Source organism: Rhinolophus sinicus, linkage group LG16 (assembly GCF_036562045.2).
Source record: "Rhinolophus sinicus isolate RSC01 linkage group LG16, ASM3656204v1, whole genome shotgun sequence".
Taxonomy (NCBI): domain Eukaryota; kingdom Metazoa; phylum Chordata; class Mammalia; order Chiroptera; family Rhinolophidae; genus Rhinolophus; species Rhinolophus sinicus.
Genome location: NC_133765.1, coordinates 19,471,158 through 19,492,197, shown reverse-complemented (window position 1 = coordinate 19,492,197; position 21,040 = coordinate 19,471,158). Strand labels below are relative to the sequence as shown.

Sequence of the window (21,040 nt, the reverse complement as noted above, 5' to 3'; positions counted from 1 at the left end):
AGGAGTGTTTTGAAATTTTAAATTTTATTATTACTCAAATATTACATGGATACATTCACCTTTTAAAAAAAATTCCAACAACACAAATATGTGGCGTAACAAGTGGAAGGCTTTCTCCATTTCCTCACATCCCATCCCACTGTTAAGAGCTTGAGGTTGTATCCTTTTATTCAGACCTTGATGTACACCTGTATAAACATCTTATTTAAAAAATAACAAATGGAATCACAGCGTAGGTACCGTTTTTCTTTTTTCCTTTTTTTTTATCAGTTAAGACCTGGACATCGGAGTAGTCAGACCACACACACCTACGTTTACATGGCTGAAATAGTATTTAATAGCATAGAGGGACCATTATTTACTTGTTTCCCTATTGATGGGCGTTAACATAGTTTCAAAATTTTCAGTATTACAAGCTAGGTTGCAAGTACCGGTTCTCTAGGAATTATCCATTTAACCATGCATTTACTGTGGGCTCACCATGTGCCATGCACTCGGGATTAGGGGTAAACAAAACAGACACCTAAAAACAGTTTGAGAGATGGAAAAGGGGTTATTTTCTTTTTCCAAGAGGGGGAGACAGGCTGAAGATCGTTCTCTACATCAACCCAGGAGGCCGAGGAGTCCGCCGCGGTGTGTCCTCAGCTTGGAAAGGGGCTCCGGGACCCGTAAGGTGGTGGCGAGGAAGCAGGGTGGAGAGCGCAAGTGCGCTTTTCAAGAATGCCCAGGGTCTGAAGGCTGCGGGGCTGGAGGTGCTACACACAGCGAAGAGCCGCTCAGCGCACATCAGAAGCTCAGCGCAGGTCCAGCGGGGCAGGGCGGGGCCGAGCAGCGCGCGACCCTCGGCGCGCTCGGGAAGGTACGGACCAGAGCGGCCTCTCTGGCCCCCGCTCCCGCGGGCTCTATGACACCGCGTTGGCTAGCGGGACGGGGCGGGGTTGCCTGAGGGGGAGGAGACTACGCCACACTATGGCTCTCGCGGTGAACCTGGAGCGGAGCTCTCTCGCGAGAACTAAGGAGTACCGCGCTTGCGCACTGAAGTAGCGCTTGGTGGCTGTAGCAGGTCCGTCCGCGGGTGTGAAGGGAGACAGTAAGTGTGGAGGCCACTGCGCCCCCGGCAACTCACCACCATGAGCGGCACTTTAGCCAAGATTGCGGAGATCGAAGCCGAGGTAATGGGCGCAACTGGCGCTTCACTCTCCTTCCGAGTGTTCTTTCTTCCGCGGCGTTGCTCCGGGCTGAACTCCTTTCAGCAGCATCGGGCCCCACATTCCCCGACTCCCCTCAGCCCGGACCCGCTTTCCCCGATTCCCCCCTGCCCGGTTCGGCGTTCTCCCACTCCCCTCCTCCTGGGACCGCGATCCACACCCCTGCACCTTGTTTGGTTCGCTCTTCCAGTGTTCATCTTGTCCGAACGTTGTTTCTCTCAGATTTTTCTTCCTTTTTTTGTGAGACAACGAATCCTGTTCCCCTACTCGAGCCCTCAGTGCTCACGTACTGCAGTATCTTTCCTTATCATCCTTCGAAACCCCCACCTTCCCCAGTCTCTAGTTGGATGACTCCCTTTCCTAAAGTATAGCTTCCGGGAAAAGGATCTAGAAATAAATTGACATCTGTGGTAGCTGTTGATTCCACCTGGATTAATGTGTGGTGCTATTGCCTGAAGAGCTCTTTAAACTCGGCGAATTGGTGGCTGTCAGATGGGGCATGCCAGGACAAGCAGTAGAAAGGGAATTAGCAGATGAGTTTTAGTCTTATCGGTGGTCATGTCTCTCCACGGGCCTCAGTTGTTTGCTCTGTAACGAGGTGAATGAGCTGGGTGATGGGAAGAATGGATTTTTACTTTTTTTTTTTTTTTTTTTAAGTCTGACTGAAATGGGTATACCGACATTAGAGGGACCTAGGAAAAAAACATTTTTTCAGAGCTGGGGGGGGCATTCATTCTGGATATTTTACCCTGTAGGAACTACTTCTGATTATGGCTGTGATTCTTCCCTTATAGATGGCTCGGACTCAAAAGAACAAGGCCACTGCACACCACCTAGGGCTGCTTAAGGCTCGCCTTGCTAAGCTTCGCAGAGAACTCATTACTCCAAAAGGTGGTGGTGGTGGTGGGCCCGGAGAAGGTTTGTGTTTTTCGTCAACATTTTTTTTTTTCTGGTGTAATTTCTACCAAAATAATATAGGCATAATGGTTTAAAAATAATTTTAAAATTTCTATCAAAGTATTTCTATCAATTGTATTTTCTAAGCCTAAATTCTTGAATTGTGTTTATTTTATTTTATTCTGCTGACTTCAAAGACAAATGAATATTGTCTAATTGAACTAGGGTTTTTATTTATGTATATCTTATACTGATCCAAATAGATTTACGTTGGCTTACAGAAATATATAAACATATACAATCAAAAAGATGGAAAAATAAGTAAGGATATTGATGCAAAGAGAAATGAAGATAGGAAGAATAAGTTGAAGCCGAGAGAGAAGGTTAGGATCGAGTAATGTCATAAGGTGTGTGTACTTCCTAGAGAAGGGCTACATATTTGACTTTGAACGTGTTTCAGCCATTGTAAAAATAAATACATAAATAAAACCCAGTTAATCACACAGTTCCCAGGGTTTGTAAGACAAAAAGAGAAACCCATTTTTAAGATGAGTTGTCATATATAATATTTGAGCCTTAAATACTGTGGGTACTAGAAAGGTGTATAACAATTTTAAGTGGTAGAGGCATAAAGCTTTTATGTCAAACACTCTGTTAAACATTGTGAATTCCTATGGGGGAATTTTGTATGCTTAAGTTCCACTCTAGAGGTAAACTATAAAAAATTGGGGAGAAATAGGTCCTAGAGAGATATGCAGCCAGAATGTGAAAGGAATTACGTGAGTCTCAATACTCCCAGAAATAACTTTCTTCCTCTTTTTTGATATTTATTGATACTTTAGGTTTTGATGTGGCCAAAACAGGTGATGCTCGAATTGGGTTTGTTGGTTTTCCGTCTGTGGGGAAGTCAACACTGCTCAGTAACCTGGCAGGGGTATATTCGGAGGTGGCAGCCTATGAGTTCACTACTCTGACCACTGTGCCTGGTGTCATCAGATACAAAGGTGCCAAGATCCAGGTGAGTCAGGCCTGCAGGCCAAGGAAGGGAAGAAATCTGTTCCTTAATTCATTTGAAAAGTATTTATTAGGAACTTCTTATATGTCAGACCTGACCTTTGATCTATCAGACCCTCACTGTCTAGCAGGGAAGATAAAGCAGTAAAGACCATAATACAGTGGGATAGTACCTATGAAAACGCAGAGCAACAAGGGGCTACTTTTTCATCTGAATATTGGGGGTAGGGGACGGCCAGGTAAGACCAAAAAAGCTTCATGTAGAAAGTGACAATGGAGGTGGGTTTTGAAGTTCAAACAGAATTTCACCAGCTAGAGAAGATAAAGGGCAATTTCAGGGAGCTGTCATGGTGCACAGCCTACTATAGTATGAGCTTAGGTGTGGGACAGGGAGTATTTGTAACTGAATCTGAAAAGGTAGGTTGGAGCTGAATTATGAAGGGCCTGTATGCCTGCTAAGGAAGTTGAATTTTATTTTGTACACAGCTAGGAACCATTAGAAACTTTTAAATGAAGAAATAATATGATCAGATTCTTTTTAGAAGATCGTTCTTATCTGTAAGGCCTAATGAAGTTGGTGTCCTGAGAAGTTCTTAGAAAGATGATAGACTTGGGGCTTCCAAATGAGGAGTCCCCTTGGCTGTGAAAGAAGGTATATGTTGAAATAATGGAACATATTCTTGTTAGCTGCAAAGTTCTGAATTCCATATTTGAATCTAGGCTAAAGCTTCCCAAACGTTCTTGGTTCACTGCACCCTTAGTGTCTCAGTAGTTATTTCATGACACCTTTTCTTGTCCAGTAATTTTTTATGGTGCCCCAAGCCAAAGTAAATCACTAATGGTTCTGTTTGTAAAATAGGTCCAAAAAGCATAAGTACTTATATCCATATAACGAGTTATTTACTAATGGGATATGTATACTGTTGGGTACCACATAACTTCTCAAATCTTGGAAACAGATTAGATACTGCCACATTTGTTTCCTTTTCCACATTGGCTTTTTGTGTGGTGCTTACTTTTTACCATAGCAGCCACGGAAGTCCAACTTCCCAAAGATTTGGATCTGACATAATTGAAAGCAACGTAGTAGAATTTAATATTGAAATTGTGAGCTATCGAGCTAGTATTTCCTTCAATGCCTGACAGAATTTCTGGTCCTCGAGGCATCAGTGCTCTGTGGTGTTAAAATCTTGTTGCATGTCGGCCTGTATGCACGTGTGCCGACATGGCCTCAAATGACTATACCCAGCAAGCCCAAAGCTATGGGGCTTACCCCTCCCAGCCTGGACAGGGCTATGCCCAGCAGAGCAATCAGCCCTATGGACAGCAGAGTTATGGTGGTTACAGTCAGTCAGCAGACTCTTCCGGCTATGGCTAGAGCAGCTATGGTTCTTATGGACAGACCTAGAACGCAGGATATGGCTTAACAGGTGGCTATGGCAGTGGCCAGAGTTCTCAGTTGTCTTAGGGGCAGCAGTCCTCCTAACCTGGCTCTGGCCAGCAGCCAGCTCCTAGCAGCACCTTGGGAAGTTACGGTAGTGGTTCTCAGAGCAGCAACTATGGGCAGCCCCAGAGTGGGGGCTGTGGTCCCGTCTGGTGTGGTGAACAACAGCAAACCTCTAATCCTCCTCAGGACTACGGACAGCAGAACCAGTACAGCAGGAGCAGTGGGGCGCTTGTGGCGGTAACTACGCCCAAGATCAGCTCTTCGTGAGTGGTGGCAGCAGTGGCGGTGGTTATGGCACTCAGCACGAGTGGTGGGGGGTGGTGGCTACGAGGAGGCAGGGGCGAGGAGGCCATTCCCGGGGTGGTTACAACCGTGGCAGTGGTGGCTCTGAACCCAGAGGTCATGGAGGTGGCCATGGAGGCAGAGGTGGCATGGGAGGAAGTGACTGTGGTGGCTTCAATAAACGTGGAGGCCCTCGGGACAAGGATCCCGTCTTGACTCTGAACAGGATAATTCAGACACCAACGCCATCTTTGTGCCAGGCCTGGGAGAGAATGTTACAGTTGCGTCTGTGGCTGATGACTTCAAGTAGATGGATGTTATGAAGACAAGTAAGAAAATGGGACAGCCTGTGATTAATCTGCATGCAGACGGAAACAGGCAAGCTCATGGGAGAGGCACTGGTGTCATTTGATGACCCAGCTGCTAAAACCGCTCTTGACCAACCAGTTTGATGGTAAAGAATTCTCTGGGAAGCCTATCAAGGTCCATTTGCTACTTGGCAAGTGGATTGCAATATGGGATGGTGGCAGTGGTCGTGGAGGCCGAGGGCAAGGAGCACAATGGGCCGTGGAGCCTGTGGAGATGGTGGCCGTGGCCGGGGAGAATTCCCCTGTGGAGTGGTGGTGGTGGAGGACAGCAGCGAGGCGGGGACTGGAAGTGTTCTCCAGGTGAGAACATGAGCTTCTCCTGGGGTGTAAGTCCCCTAAACTAGATGGCCCAGGAGGGGGACCAGGAGGCTATCATATGGGGGCTAGTTCTGGAGATAATGGTCGTGGTGGCAGAGGAGGCTATGGTCGGGTCAGCTACATAGGGGCTTCCAAGGGGCCCGGGCTGGTGGGGACTCCAGGTGTGACCATAGACAGGATCACAGGGAGAGGTCATAGTAGCCTGGTTCTTGAGGTTCTGGAACAGCTTTTCTTCTTTACCATCTTACCCTCATTATTTTGTAACCTACAAGTTCTGATCACCCATGGATTCTTTGTGTCAGTCTATGTAATTGTAACCACATCTGTGATTAAAAACCATCATTTTAGTTAAAAAAAAAATTACTGTTTCTCTTGAAAATTTAGAATATCCCATGGCACCACTAAGTTCTCGGTGGTGCCTCAAGAGTGCCTGAGCCCATCATTTGGGAACTATTGGTGTAGGCATTTGTTTTCCCTCTTACTGAGCTACACAGTGAATTGTGAGGTGCATTCATGCTTCTTTATTATAGACTCTGAAGTAGGGCGTACCAGTGTCCTAGTGTTATTTTCAGTGGCCTTTTTTCATGCTGATTAGGTGCCCATGCAGAGACTGTGTTGGGACATGTACCTTTCTGTCACTCCACGTCCAAATGGATATAAGAATGATGATGCTTGGGCATATCTGGACCACTGCTTGGTTCCATCTGGTTTCAGAGTGTGTTGATAGTCCCAGCTTTAGCAGCTCAGAGAATAAATAACTTCTTTCCTGCTGGGATCCTAGTGACACTTCTCTCAGGGCTTCTGAGAAAAGAGCTACTTAACCCCTCTCTTTCCTTGTCTTTCCCACAAAACCTTAATTCATGTCAGTCTCTCCTGACCTTTTAGTTTTGGGGTACCCCCCCCGTTTTTGCATGGTACTTTCTTTTCTGCCTGTATCCTTTGCCTCTGTTTTTCTTTCCCTTTTGACTTTCTCCAGATACCAAGTTAAGTAAGCACACTAGTAGGTGTGCTTAACTGGATTAAGCTGACTGCCCTCAAATGTTTTTTAAATGGCTGTTTTGTGGCAGAGGACTCATTATCTGTGACTTGGTGGGGGACAATGACAAAGTTAGAACCACTTAGTAAGAGTTATAAGGGAGGAGATTTCTGGGTTTTTGTTAGGAAGGAAGATCTTTTAAAATTACGGAGTTTATATTTCACCTTTCCAGGGTCTCTAGGACTCCTATTGTCCTATGTATATAATTGACCTGGCACATTTAAGTTATCTGCTTAAACCTCTAAAGGCATTTGAGTTTGAAGTAGGTTAATATCCAATTCTTAAAATCCTACATTTCCATGATTCAAAGAAATATTTTTTCTTTTCTTACATTTTGGTTGATTATAATATGAAATTCAGGTGTGTGAAGCATGGGCTATTTTTATTGAAAAAAAAGTCGCCACATTTAAATAGTTCAGTGTAACTTTAAAAATATTTCCCTCTTAAGAAAAGCTAAATTTAACTTTCTTTTACTTTTGTAGGGACCTCAATACATTTCCCCTGTGTTTTCAGCTGCCATGGTTAGAAAGTCCTTATTTTCTCTCAGTATAATATTCTCTGTTTCAAATGGTCTTTTATTAGACATTATAGTCACATCCCAGATTTAGGAGTTTTAGATTATCCAGATGGATATTTCTTTTTGAGTTCTTGATAACATCAGTTAGGCTCAATATGCAGTAAAGCGTTTTGCTGATGGAATACTTTTTTTTTTTTAAGCAGAAAAGGATTTACAAAGTGGTAGTAGATTACAGAATCTTTGAGAAAGCTGAAGAAATAATCTCTAGACTTAATTTCTAGGAACTGATGATGAACTTTTTGTTCGTTTTTTCAAACGTCTTTATTGAGGTGTAATTCACATACAGTAAAATACACAATTTGCATATAAAATACACAGTTTGATAAGTTTTGACATATCTGTATAATAGTGCAAACGTCACCATGATCAAGATTGTGAGCATACCCCCAAATGTTTCTTCATGCCCCTGCCCTTCTGTCCCTTCTTGTCCTCTTCATCTCCAGGAAGTCGCTTGCCTACTTTTTGTCACTGTAGATTAGTTTACATGTTAAGAGTTTTATATAAATAAGGCCATGTGTAAATAAATATAAATGTACTTTCTTTTTTGGGCTGGCTTTTTTCATTGAGCATAAATTATTTTGAGGTTCTCTGTGTCATTCACCCTGCTGCCCTTAATGTTAACATCTTACATAACCATAGAATAATTATCAGGGATAGATTACCATTGGTGCAATAATATTCACTACAGACCTTATTTGAATTTTTACCAATTTATCCACCAGTGTCCTTTTTCTTTTCCAGGATTCTATCTGAGATCATCCTATGTTGCTTTAGTTATTTCTCCTTATTCTCCTGTCATCTCTAATAGTTCCTCCTTCATGACCTTTACATTCTTAAAAGAATATTGATCAGTTAATTTGTAGAATGTTCCTCAATTTGGGTTTGTCTGGTGTTTTCTTATGATCAGACTGAGATATGTATTTTTGGCAAGAACAGCACATAAAGGACGTGTCCTTCTCAGTGCATTTTGGGATTCACGATGTCAGTATGTCTTATTGGTGATGTTTACCTCTATCAGTTGGTTAAAGTGGTGTCTGCAGCCTTTCTTTACTGAAAAGCTATTTTCTTTCTTTTTGTGGTAATAAATATCTTTGGGGATATATTTTGAGAAGAGGCAAATCCTGTTTCTCAAACTTGCCTGCTAATTTTAGCATCCATCTCTGGATCTTACCTGGAACCATTAATACTGTGCTTCTTGCCTAATGGTGGTTCTCTGTCTTTCTCTTTCTTCTTATGTCTATTAATTGGAATTCTACTGTATAGAAGAGCTGTTCATTCTCCCCCATTTATGTATTTCTTTATTTATTAATTTGTATCACGGTGGGCTCAGGGGTGTTTATTTTATGTTATGTGTTATAATCTAGTACTACCATTATTTTATTACTCAAATTGTTCCAGCTTTGACCATTGGGAACTCCTTCAGAATGGCTTCTGTGTTCTTTCCATAAGCCTCCGTCTTCTTGTGAGTACTTCCTTATTATTTTCAGGCTAATCTTATATTTTCCCTGCCCCAGCCCTGGAATCAGCCACTTCTGAAGGAGTTCTAGTTCCTTTTATTGGAGAATGGTATTTAGAAATCAAGATCTGGTTTCCTTATTACTCCCCATGTAGCCTTTTAAATCAATATAACTAAAGTTTCCAAGTCAAGGTAGGTGTATTGAATATAAATGATCTTTTTTGAAAGAGAAAGGGAAAACATAGGTCACTTTGACTGATACGTCATATCAATCTTAAAGGAGGCAGTGTTGTTTATTAGGATGGAAGGAATAGGGAGGAACTTTTGAGTAGATTCTGGAATGGAAAAATTGAACTGTCTAAGCACCTTCTGAATTAGTTCTTTTTCACTGTGGTTTATTTAATGTGAAGTATGTTTCTATAATGTTAGATATGCTTATAGCAAAGTTTGGTTAGTTTTAAACAATGTTTTGATAAAGTGCAACTCTGTTCCCAGTCCATTCACGTGGATAATTCAGTATTGACCACACAGTAGACCCTTGGTATTGTCAGATTTTACATGCTGTCTTAACTGTTTTTGACAGACTCTTAAGTGCTTAAAACTAATAGTTTGTAATTTTGTTGAGAGGTGAATTTGAATCATGTACTATGGAGTTGGTTTTGGTATTCTCATCATTAGATACATACACTGTGACTTGTGTGAAGTTTTACTTTTACTGCATTTCCTGGGCAATTGAGCAATCATTTTCATTTGGGGGCACACATCAGGTTCACCCATGGAGCCTTATGAAGTACAGATCAGTATCTGAACCCTACTTTGGCCTTTCCAAATCAGAATCTGCTTACATAGCTGTGTTTCTAATGGTTTTACAGGTGATTTCTCATGTGCTCGCCTAGTTAAGAATGGCTACAGAAATTTTTGTGATTGGGGATTTGCAAAGATCTCAGTATGTATCACGTGAATATCAAGATCCAGCTATTATCTATAGTAAGGAATTTGTGTGGAGGCTCAACGTTCTGAAGAGTGGGGCATATTGAAAGATATTAATGTAGAATAATGGATTTAGCCCCCAAAAATGTGGGGTATAATATTTGATTTGTTAGGACTATGACTTCGGGCAAGTCACTTAACTTCTATCTATGAACTCAGTTAATGTCCTTATCTCAGAGTTGTTAGGCATTTTAAACTTGATAAAGTATATCAAAAGCCTGTAGCTGACATTTTATTTTTTATTTTTTTATTAGAGTTTATTGGAGCTAAACTGATGACATATTCTGGGGAGTAAGATCTCAAATCCCCTGTAGCTGACATTTAGAAGATGCTTAGTTAAATTAATATTAATATACTCATAAGGAAGATTGGATTTGGGTCTCCTAAATTTTGGATAGTTGAGAAGTAAACCATTCTATTTGATCTGCTCAGATTTATAACCATTTTTTCCTTTTCTCACCTTCCCCCTGTCTTTAATCTTGCAGCTCCTGGATCTCCCAGGTATCATTGAGGGTGCCAAGGATGGGAAAGGTAGAGGCCGTCAGGTCATTGCAGGTGAGTGGTCCAGGGCCACCATCCTGGGATATCATCCCTTTACCAGGTATTGTTCCTTTAGATGGGGACTGTGGGCTTGGAGATGACACCACAGTGAAGGGCATAGTTTTACCTGAGTTCTTACCAGAATGGAACGTCAGAACTTGAAGGGACCTCAGAGAGTAATAGTCCAGATCCCCATGTGAGGAGAAACAGTAAGGACAGGAGAAGTGAAGTCCTTTTGTCCAGTGTCGCACTGTTCATGGCAGATTTAGAACTAGAACTCTTCTTTTTATTTAAAGTAAAATCTTACAAAAGGCTAATCACGAATTGCAACAATCTGCCACCACTCCTCACCTCACCTTCAGTTACTCCCCATTGGCAACTATACTGTCAACTCTTCAACTGTTCCTTCTGCTACTTACCTTCATATTTAAAAAAATTATTTTGCTATTTCATAATTTTAGATATCATCTATTTGTTTATTGTGGTAGAGAATTAGCTCTCTTATACGCCATACCTTTTTTCCTAGTCTTTCAAAGAAGTTACATCACAATTTTTAATTCATCAGTTGTGATTTACATGAGTATGTAAAAACTATAACTTTTGGTCAATGCTGAGATAAGTAGTAATTTATGACTGGGTTTCTTTTCTCTTGAAATCTGTTTTTGAAATTTGTTTTTCATGGAATTAATAATTGTCTATTGTTTCATTTTCTGTGTTTGCTAATATTTTTTAAATGTTCCAACAGATCAAGTGCCCATCAGTCGTCATTTTTCTAGATACTTAAATACAGTTCCCAAAATAAGCTTGCTGATTTCATTCTCTCCCCCCAACCCTGACACTATCCTTTGTCTTCGTGGTTCAGTCTGGATTGATTGCTTTCTAGACCAGCACTGTCCAGTAATGGAAATATTCTGCAGTAATGGAAATGATCCAGATCTGCGCTGTCCAATAGGGTAGCCCCTAAGCGTGTGTGGCTGCTGAGCACTTTAAATGTGCCTAGTGCACCTGAGGAACTGAATTTTAAATTTTATTTTAATTTAAATTTAGCCACAGGTGGCTAGAGGAGTCTGTATTGGACAGTGTAACCCTAGACTTTTTGTGTGGCTGTCATCGTGAGATTTTCTTCTGTGTTCTTGTATGGGATCTTTTATTTCCTAGAGTCAGTGTTTTACTTTTTTTGGGTTATCGTTATCTTTTGCTGAAGTACATTCTTTAGTAACTCCTGAGAAAGGGTCAATTAAATTAGAGGTAAATATTTTTTTTTTCATGTTTGAAAGTATTTTATTCAACCCTTATACTGGATTATTAATTTAGCTGTTTTATATAATTATAGGTTTCATGTCATTCATGGGTGAATATCAAAAACACGCTAAATTAAAAGAGCCAGGCGCAAAAGACTATATACGTTTTGTTTGAGTCTATTTATATAAAATTCTGAAAAATGGCTGTGGTGACAGAAAGCAGATCGGTAATTGATTGAGAATCAAGGGGAAGACTGATTGGATGGGGGCGGGGCACAAGGGAACTTTTGGAAATGATGGACATGTTCTGTGTCTTGATTGCCGTATTGGTCACACAGGTTTTTTTGTTGTTAATTATGCCTCAATAAAATTGACTAAAATATACTAAGCAGATAATTTTGTTCTTTTGAAGTTCTTACTGTTTATAATCTTTTTAAACTCAGGAATTTAGGTTATTGCTCTGACTTGTTTTTCTACTAGAAGTTGACACAACTTCTAGATACACTAGTAGAAAACAAGGCATACATCGCAAATTGACTTCTAGCATAAATCTTTGTAATCTTAAGAACTTCACGTGTGTCTATGTATTTACAAAAAAATCCTTTGTCTCTTAAGTGTAGGAACTCTGCTCCCCCTCCCACTTTTGAGTATTTGAATTAGTTAAGTCTTTAATGAACTTTGAGTATAATTTTTTTTTTTTCAATTCTTCAGTGGCCCGAACGTGTAACTTGATCCTCATTGTCCTGGATGTCCTGAAGCCCTTGGGACATAAGAAGATAATTGAAAATGAACTGGAAGGCTTTGGCATTCGCTTGAACAGCAAACCCCCCAACATTGGCTTTAAGAAGAAGGATAAGGGAGGCATTAATCTTACGGCCACTGTAAGTGGAGAAGGTGATATGGGGCAGGCTGCTGAAGAAACGGGGGTGGGGAGTGGATTGAGGTACAGGGACAGTGACATTTAGAGATTACACGACTTCTAGCACTAATTGAGGTAACAACAATGACCTTGTAATGACTGACAAGAATCAAGAGTGGAATAAGAGTCAATCTCAAACTTAACTTTACAACTTAATTTCCTCTTTTGGGTTTTCTATTTGGGGTGATACGGGAGTACAGATCAATCTTAGGCTTGCATGAAGTAGATGGCTGCCAGTATCATGTTTCTATTCATTCATTACAGATTAATAGAGCACCTACCATGGGCCAAGCATTGTTTTAGGCTCTGGGGAGTGGATGGAAGAGGGAGCAAAACAGACCAAAATCCTTGCCCTTATATCTTAGTGGGGAAAGTAGCAAACAAAATTGAGTGAATATAGTACATTAGATGATGATTAATCAAAGAACAAAAGTAAACTAGGGAAAGAAGATGGAGACTTTTGGTGGGAGGGTTGCAATTTTAAGTAGGTTGATCAGAGAAGTCTTCACTGAGGTGACAGGAAGGAATGAACCAAACGGCTATCTAGGGAAAGAGCATTTCATGTAGAGGGAGCATTCATCGCCCTGAGGTAGAGCACGCCTTTGTGTGTTTGAGGAACAGCAGAGTGAGCAAGTCGGAAGGAGAGCGGTAGGAGATGAAGTCATTGCACAGGGCCGTGTGTGCTTTCACTTTGCAGGAGCTGGGTAACTGCTGGTTGGGTTTACCAATCTATGGAGTAAACATGACTTAGGTTTCAATGGACTCATTCTGGCTGTTTGTTGAGAACAGACTGAAATGGATTATGAGCATTCTTAACAGAAGTGAAACCATTTAAGAGGTTATTGCGATAACTCAGTCAAGAAATGATAGCTTCTTAGACCAGGGTTGCAATAGTGGAGGAGATGAGAAGTGGTTGATTGTGGAAAGGTTTTGAAAATAGTTGGTAGGAATTACAGGAGTATTGGATGTGGGTTGTGAAAGAAAGAGATGACTGAGTTTTTTTTGTCCTGAGCTAGAAAAATGTACTCTTATTACTAAAATAGTAGGACTTTGGGTAGAATAGGTTTGGAGAGGAAGGGAAAAATCAAGATGTTCAGTTTAAGATGCCAGTTAGTCATCCAAATGTTACTGTCAGGCAGGCATATGAGGACTGGTCTGGGCTGGAAGGATGAGGTTGGTGGTTATCAACATTAAAGCCACGAGTTGAGCTGAGATCACTAGGAAGTGAGCATAAATAGAAAAGAGTTTCGAGGATTAAACCTTGTGCCCCCCCCCCCCCAAATGGTTAGAGGTTAGGAGATGGGAAGAATCAGTAAATAAGACTCTCAGACAAAGAAGGAGAAGGAAAACCAGAAGAGTTTGGAATCTTGGAAGTCAAATAAACAAAGTATTCCAGATTGGAGGAGTGGTCAGTTTTGTCAGATGCGGCTTCTAAGGCATATAATCGAGGACTGAGAATTTCCTGCAACACTTAACATTCTAGAGGTCCAGACGATTAGAATGGCATAGGTTTAAGCTGTCCTGCCCAAAAGATCCTTCCTATTCTGCCATAATGTTTGAATTTGAGCATTCAGTATTCTTTCAGTATTGGTTTGATGAGGCTGCCATAATAAAGTACCATACACTGGGTGGCTTAAGCAACAGAAATTTATTTTCTCTTAATTGTGGAAGCTAGATCTCTGAGATCAAGGTGTGAGGAAGGTTGGTTTCTTCTGAGCCCTCTGTCCTTGGCCTGTAGATGGCCATCTTCTCTGTGTTTTCACTTGGTCATCCCTCTGTGTGTCTATGTCCTAATTTCCTTTTCTTGTAAGGACACTAGTCACATTGGATTAGGGCCCACCCATATGACCTCATTTTAACTCAGTTACCTCTTTAAGACCCTGTCTACAGTCACATTCTGAGATACTAGGTTAGGACTTCAGCATATGAATTTGGGTAGGAGGGTGGACACAATTGGGTAGGGACACAATTGAAGCCCGTAACACCTTCCTTAGAGTTTGGAAAGATTTTTAAAAAGTATTTCCTACTAAAAGGCAGTTACTCTTATCCAGGATAATAGTCTTTAGAAATTTAGTTCGCACGTTAGCTAGGATTATCCGTATACATCAGTAGATACTTTCGAGAGATTTGTTGCTCTCCGACCAGTCATTGTCTTGTATGCCCATTCAGTGCCCTCAGAGTGAACTGGATGCTGAAACTGTGAAGAGCATTCTGGCTGAATACAAAATTCATAATGCTGATGTGACTTTGCGTAGTGATGCCACAGCAGATGACCTCATTGATGTGGTGGAAGGAAACAGGTACGGGCCGAGGGTGCAGTCTAATGCCTGAGTTCGAATTTGAAGGCACTTCCTGGAACAGCATTGGATCTGAATCTGGCAAACATTGATTCTAACTCCAGTTGTGCTACTGTCTCAAATAATAATAGACCTTGGTTTCTTTAGCTGTAAAATGAGGGGTTGGTCTTGATTTTCAACATCCTTCTTTACATCAAAGATTATGATGGTCAAATTACTCATTTCAGGTACTTGCTGTGAACTAGGCTGCCCCCCAAGGTCTGTCTCATATGATAGTTGAAGAGAGTAGGTTCTCAGTCTTCTCTCCCAGAATTAATCTATCTGAGAAATCCTATAGTCTGTCCTATAAAACTCAGAGCAGGCTGGGTTTTGTCTGTTCTCTCTAACCTAAGAGTATGTACCTGAAACCCTATTCCATGAAACATTACTATTAATATTTGAAATTGAATAATAATTGAAACCACTGTTAAAATTATTCTTGGCATTTGGATATAATATTTTCTAGTTGCTTTCCTGTTCATTTGTTCCTATTTATTGGATTAATTTATTTGATCCTTTTTTGAAAGCAAACAAGCCACTGCTTTGAGTTAGACATTTTCTAAGTGAGGCAATTGAAGCCTGAGAGTTTGTGGCCTGCCTTCTTACTAATAACCTGAGCTGCCAACTGATTGGACATTGGGATTGTGACATTGCTAGATGCTGTGTTAAATTTTTTTTTTACTCATTAAAAATTATGAAATATATTATTACAAATATACTTACATTCTTAAAACAACTTTGTGGGAAATTGACTCTAAGACGTGTCCAGGGGCATAGATCTAAAAAGTGACAGAGCTGGGAGTAGATTCAGTCTGTGAATCCAAAGCTTGTGTTCTTTCCACTGTAGCATGTTCTGTCAGTCGTTAGCTGAATTGCTGGGACTAGGGCCTGGATTTTGTTATAATGCTTTTCAACCCATAGTTCACCTTTTGGATGTTCTACTTTATTTTGGTAGGAAGCTTTTTTGGGGGTGGGAGTTGATCTACCTCTTATAATCCCTTTTGGGAGTCTCTGATTTGGGGGTTCTGGGTGAGGGGATGCCGACAATCAAACTGACAGTCTTGTCTACAGTTCCAGGCTAATGTCCTGTTTTTCTCCTATTTCTATAGAGTTTATATCCCCTGTATCTATGTGTTAAATAAGATTGATCAGATCTCCATTGAGGAATTGGATATCATCTATAAGGTACCTCACTGTGTACCCATCTCTGCCCATCACCGCTGGAATTTTGATGACCTGTTGGAAAAGATCTGGGACTATCTGAAACTAGTGAGGATGTAAGTCTCAGTGGATAGGGTCATATTGCTGTAAGAATTAAAACAGACTGTCCTAAACTGATTTCCTGTGGAGCTCATTAACATAATCTTTTTGGAGATATAAATAAACTCCTATCATCTGCTATGACATATTGAGGGCATTTTTTCCCTCAAGTTCGAGGTTATCTGGGTCTGATCTTCTCAGGGGTGATGGAGGGTTGATTTTCAGTCAACACATGAAACGTTCCAAGAAGCAGACAACCTATGCTCCTTCTCTGTTCTAGTTACACCAAACCCAAAGGCCAGTTGCCAGATTACACATCCCCAGTGGTGCTGCCTTACTCCAGGACCACAGTGGAGGATTTCTGCATGAAGATTCACAAAAATCTTATTAAAGAATTTAAATAGTAAGTATCATGGGTATGTGGCACCTTCTTTTCCCTGTGAGCTACTGAGTCCATTAACTAGAAATTCTTACGATAACGTTAAATCGGGCATCAGGGAGGCTGCTGAAATGCTTGTTCGGTTAGAACTCTGCAATGTCTTCTTAAAACCATGTGAAGTTGGAGCAGGAAGAGCTCTAGAAGCCTTTTGTCAGGAGGGCCGACAGTACAAAGGGCTCTGATTTTCTCATTAGTCCATCTTCCTCTTGGCAAGCACAAATGTTAATTCTTCCTGCCCGTATCCAATGTGATGGAGTACTGAATCCCCCCTAAACCTTAAGCATGGGTAAGCCGCCCCAATCTCTTTCTCATACTTTTCACTGCTGACGGGGCCTACAAGCAATGATAGCTCACTAGCAATGAGCGTCTCATTATTTATTTATGTTACTTTTAGCATCTTATTTTGAACTGATTTTAGATTTACAGAAAAGTTGCCAAATATACTTCAGAGGGTTTCCTTATATCCCTCATCCTACATCATCAGTTTCCATAACCATAGTACGGTTTCCAAGAACAGAAACTAGTGTTGGTATATTACTTGAATTTTAATACCTTTACTATCAATGTCCTTTTTTGTGTTTCAGGAATTACATAGCATTTAGTTGTCACTTCTTAGTCTTCCAGTGTTCCAGTCTCCCAGTAATATTTCCTTAGTCTTTCACTGTCTTTCATGACCTTGACAGTTGAAGAGTATTAACCAGTTATTTTGTACAATGTCCTTCACTTTGGGTTTGTCCAGTGTTCTCTCATGATTGAAGTGAGATGCATTTTTGGTAAGAATACCATAAAAATGACGTGTCCTTAGTGTATCATCACAGGATTCATGATGTCGATGTCACTTGATGGTGATATTTACTTTGATCATTTGGTTAAGTTTGTGTTGATTGATTTTTTTGGTTCATTTTAGCCTTCCCCTTTTTCTTGTTTTTAACTTCTTTCTCCAACAATGAGAAACCTGGCTGTTATTATCTATAATCTACTTATTTAATTCTAGTGTACACATAAAGTAGTTCAGAATTGCAATCAATAATCCTGTGAGAAATATTTTAACTAACTGGCTTATAATATTTATGAATAGCTTTTCATCTTTAGAAGCTGAAATTTTAAAAATTGTTTTAAAAACAAAAGAAGAAAATAGAAAATAATTGTAAAAAATCAGGGAAGCATAGAAATAGTGACATTTTAAAAATACTTGTTTCTTGGGCAGCCGGATGGTTCACTTGGTTAGAACGCGAGCTCTTAACAGGGTTGCCAGTTCCACAACTAGATTGAAGGACAACTTGGAGCTGATGTGCCCTGCAGAAATACACTGTTCCCCAACATTCCCCGATAAAAAAAGAAACAGAAGAACTTGTTCCTCATCCTAAGAATACCGAAAGAGTGAAGTTCTTTATTAAGCTTTATATTTCTTTTATCTAAAATAACTATATTCCACGCTTAGGTCCTAATTTCCACTATCATCAAGCCATTATAATTTGGCACAGGCTTGAATCAGTGGGAGAGTCTTGGGGAAAACTAGACATTTTCGTTTTTCGAATTTTATGGATTTCTATATAGCTCCTGCCTTCCATGGTGGCAGAACACTGTGCAAAGCCTCTAGAATTGTATGTTAACCAGGAAATCAAATGAGGGGGGAGAAAAATATTTTGGGGAAGAGACACATCAAAGCAAATAGAATTTTATTTGGTCACTATTTTCCTGTTGGTTTTATTTTATTAAATTATTGCCCAAATAGCATTTTAACTATTTTAATAGAAAAAATTCAGCTTTTGGCCTATTAATTATAATATTTGTCTCTGTGCCATTCCTTCTGTATCCTTGACCTCATGCACAGCACATATCTTTTGATCATTTATAAGTGTTTTCCATGTGTCACAAGATTCATATATATCATTTTTATAACTATATTTTTCCTATCTTTTGCTACTTTACATAATTTTCTAATCTTCACTCATACATCTTTCCTTTTTTATTTCTTTAATCTAGAAATAGGATTAATGATTATAGCTTTTGATAGATTTTGCTGTATTGCTTTCCAAAAGGGCTGACCCTGTTTACATTGCCATCAACAATATAGCAAGCAGTGACTTTACTGCAGGCATTGAGTATGGCTGGTAAAAACTAGTTTTCTTGTTTAAGATAGTAGACAGGTATTGATCTGGTTTGTTAGTGAATTTGAAAACAAATTTTTTTTTAAAGTGTGTTTTTCCAGGACCCATCAGCTCCAAGTCAAATAGTTGTTTCAATCTAGTTGTGGAGGACGCAGCTCACAGTTGCCCATGTGGGGATAGAACTGGCGACGTTGTTAAGAGCACCACGCTCTAACCAACTAAGCTAAGGGGCTGCCCCAAATTTTTTATGTATGTATTTATTTTATAAATAGTGTTACGTGTTTAAAAAGTGAAATCTTAGTGAATATAGATTCTTACAGTTTTGATGCAAAGATGGTATAATAACAATATGATCACCATTTTCTACCTCTTGGGACCTACCTAGTTCTTAGCCTCTGTGAGGCAGGTCTCAGTGTCTTGTTCACCAATTTCCATCACTAGTACAACATCTTAATATCGGAGACTCATGGATAAAAATTACCTTCATGTATTCTAAGAAATCAGGGGAATATACCAATTATGGTTTCTTGATAGGGAGGGAGGATTTTCCTGGCATGAAGGCTGAGGAGGGAGGCCCTGCATTTCTTATTAATACTCATTGATGTTTCAGTAGATCCAATGAAAAACTGGTATTCTTTAACAGTCTGTAACTGACACTGTGTATGTAAGAATCAATTTCCAATCTGAATTATTTCAGGGTATTTCTCTATAACAAACCCTTGCTTTCTTTTAACTTTAAGCTAGGCTTGTCACACTTCTCATTTGTGTTTTTTTCTTTGACTTTCTTAAATGGGCTCTGGAACAAAAGGAACTACACAACTTCTAAACGTCTTTGCCACTTTGTATGTGAAGGCTCCAGTGTGCCACACTACTGGGGAAGCCAAAGCCTCTGAGCTTTGAGTGTGATTCTTGATTGGGAGAGGGGACCACGGCTGTTGCAGGCCTGTGGCTCTTAAGAGCTGGAAAGCTAAACCTGAGTAGAAAGGTGGCACCGGGGTAGATAGGGAAGAAGCCAGGTGATTATTTATACTGACTATCCTTTTTTCCCTTCCATACAGTGCTCTGGTCTGGGGTCTCTCTGTGAAACACAATCCTCAAAAAGTGGGTAAAGACCATACATTGGAGGACGAGGATGTCATTCAGATTGTGAAGAAGTGACGCTGCCTCCTTTCCCCATCTGCTGGGCCAACCACTGCAGCTTTTTCCAGGACCAAGCACCCCATCCCAAGCCCCTTCTGGTTTTGGCAGCCATTGGATCAGGATTCAGGGGAGGGAGATGGAGGCACCCAAACTGGAACTTCACTTGTCTTTTTTTTTTTTTTTCCCTTTTCCCAGGTCACATTTCTATTTTTTCACTTGTCTTAATTTGGTATCACCTTGTGTGTTGAACTGCATAAAGGACCTGGTTAGGCCAGCTGGCAGCTGGCTCTGTGCAGTTCATGTGTCATTGTCGGAATTTGTTTTGGGATGGACTAAATGAGGATGGGTATGTACAGTGAGGCAGCTGCAGAAGGGGTACTTGGGCGCTTGGTCTTGAGTGTGAAATGGATAAAAATGTGACTGCAATTTTTTTTTCCTAATTTTATTGGGGAATATTGGGGAACAGTGTGTTTCTCCAGGGCCCATCAGCTCCAAGTTGTTGTTCTTCAGTCTAGTTGTGGAGGGCGCAGCTCAGCGCCAAGTCCAGTTGCCGTTTTCAGTCTTTTAGTTGCGGGGGGGTGGGGGGCACAGCCCACCATCCCATGCGGGAATTGAACCAGCAGCCCTGTTGTTGAGAGCTCATGCTCTAACCAACTGAGCCATCTGGCTGCCCCTTGTTGTCGTCAATCTAGTTGTGGAGGGTGCAGCTCACTGGCCCTTGTGGGAATCGAACCGGCAACCCTGTTGTTCAGAGCTCATGCTCTAACCAACTGAGCTATCTGGCCGCCCTTGCAACTATGGGAAACCCTTCCATCTGGATATGACCTTCAGTCCTTTCAAGTAGTCTTTTTCAGATGATACTGAAGTGAGGAGGGTCTTGATGTAAGTTAACTGATTATTCTTTGGAAGACTAGCCCATTTGGGAGACAGTGTAGTATGGCAGTTACTGTGACCAGCTGCACTGGAGTTTGAATGGTAGGTACACCTCTAATTAGCTGTGGAACCTTGCACAAATTATGCAACCTCTCGCTTTTCGGCCTTTTGGCAAAGATCAAGTATAGTATCTGTTCTTATCAATTACGCAACCTCTATATGCCCGTTTCCTCATGTAACATGGAGATGGTAATAGCATCTTCTAGAGTGGAGATTGTTAGTATTAAGGGAGATGGTACTTATAAAATGCTTGGCACAGTATCTGGCACGTAAGCACTTGGTGAATGTTGCTCTTATTGTCACTGGTTCCTTTGCTTTACCTGGGCTCGCGGCCGCCCTAGTCAGAGCACAGCTGTGTATCAGTGTGGGGCTGAATGTTGAGCTGAACCATGCTGCCGGTTGGGCCACTAAGTGGCTCCTTTCCTGTAGTCCAGCCTTTCTGCTTGAACCCCCATGGCAGTCCTGGCCTCAACCATATAACCTGCGCGAAGGCATGGAGGCAGAACACTGCAAGTGAGGCAGCCGGTG

General features: G+C 40.9%; 1 protein-coding gene and 1 pseudogene across 1 annotated transcript; both read left to right on the top strand.

Annotated features, from left to right (window-relative positions):
- The first annotated feature begins 1,011 nt into the window (after nucleotides 1–1,011).
- Nucleotides 1,012–19,874, top strand: DRG1 (developmentally regulated GTP binding protein 1). The gene is made up of 9 exons (XM_019754303.2): nucleotides 1,012–1,172; nucleotides 2,003–2,126; nucleotides 2,948–3,123; nucleotides 10,079–10,148; nucleotides 12,086–12,255; nucleotides 14,463–14,593; nucleotides 15,739–15,906; nucleotides 16,170–16,292; nucleotides 19,498–19,874. The coding sequence occupies exons 1-9, from the start codon at nucleotides 1,131–1,133 to the stop codon at nucleotides 19,595–19,597; spliced, it is 1,104 nt and encodes a 367-aa protein (XP_019609862.1). The 5' UTR covers nucleotides 1,012–1,130; the 3' UTR covers nucleotides 19,598–19,874.
- Nucleotides 3,130–6,001, top strand: LOC141569146 (RNA-binding protein FUS pseudogene; annotated as a pseudogene).
- Nucleotides 19,875–21,040: the final 1,166 nt, after the last annotated feature.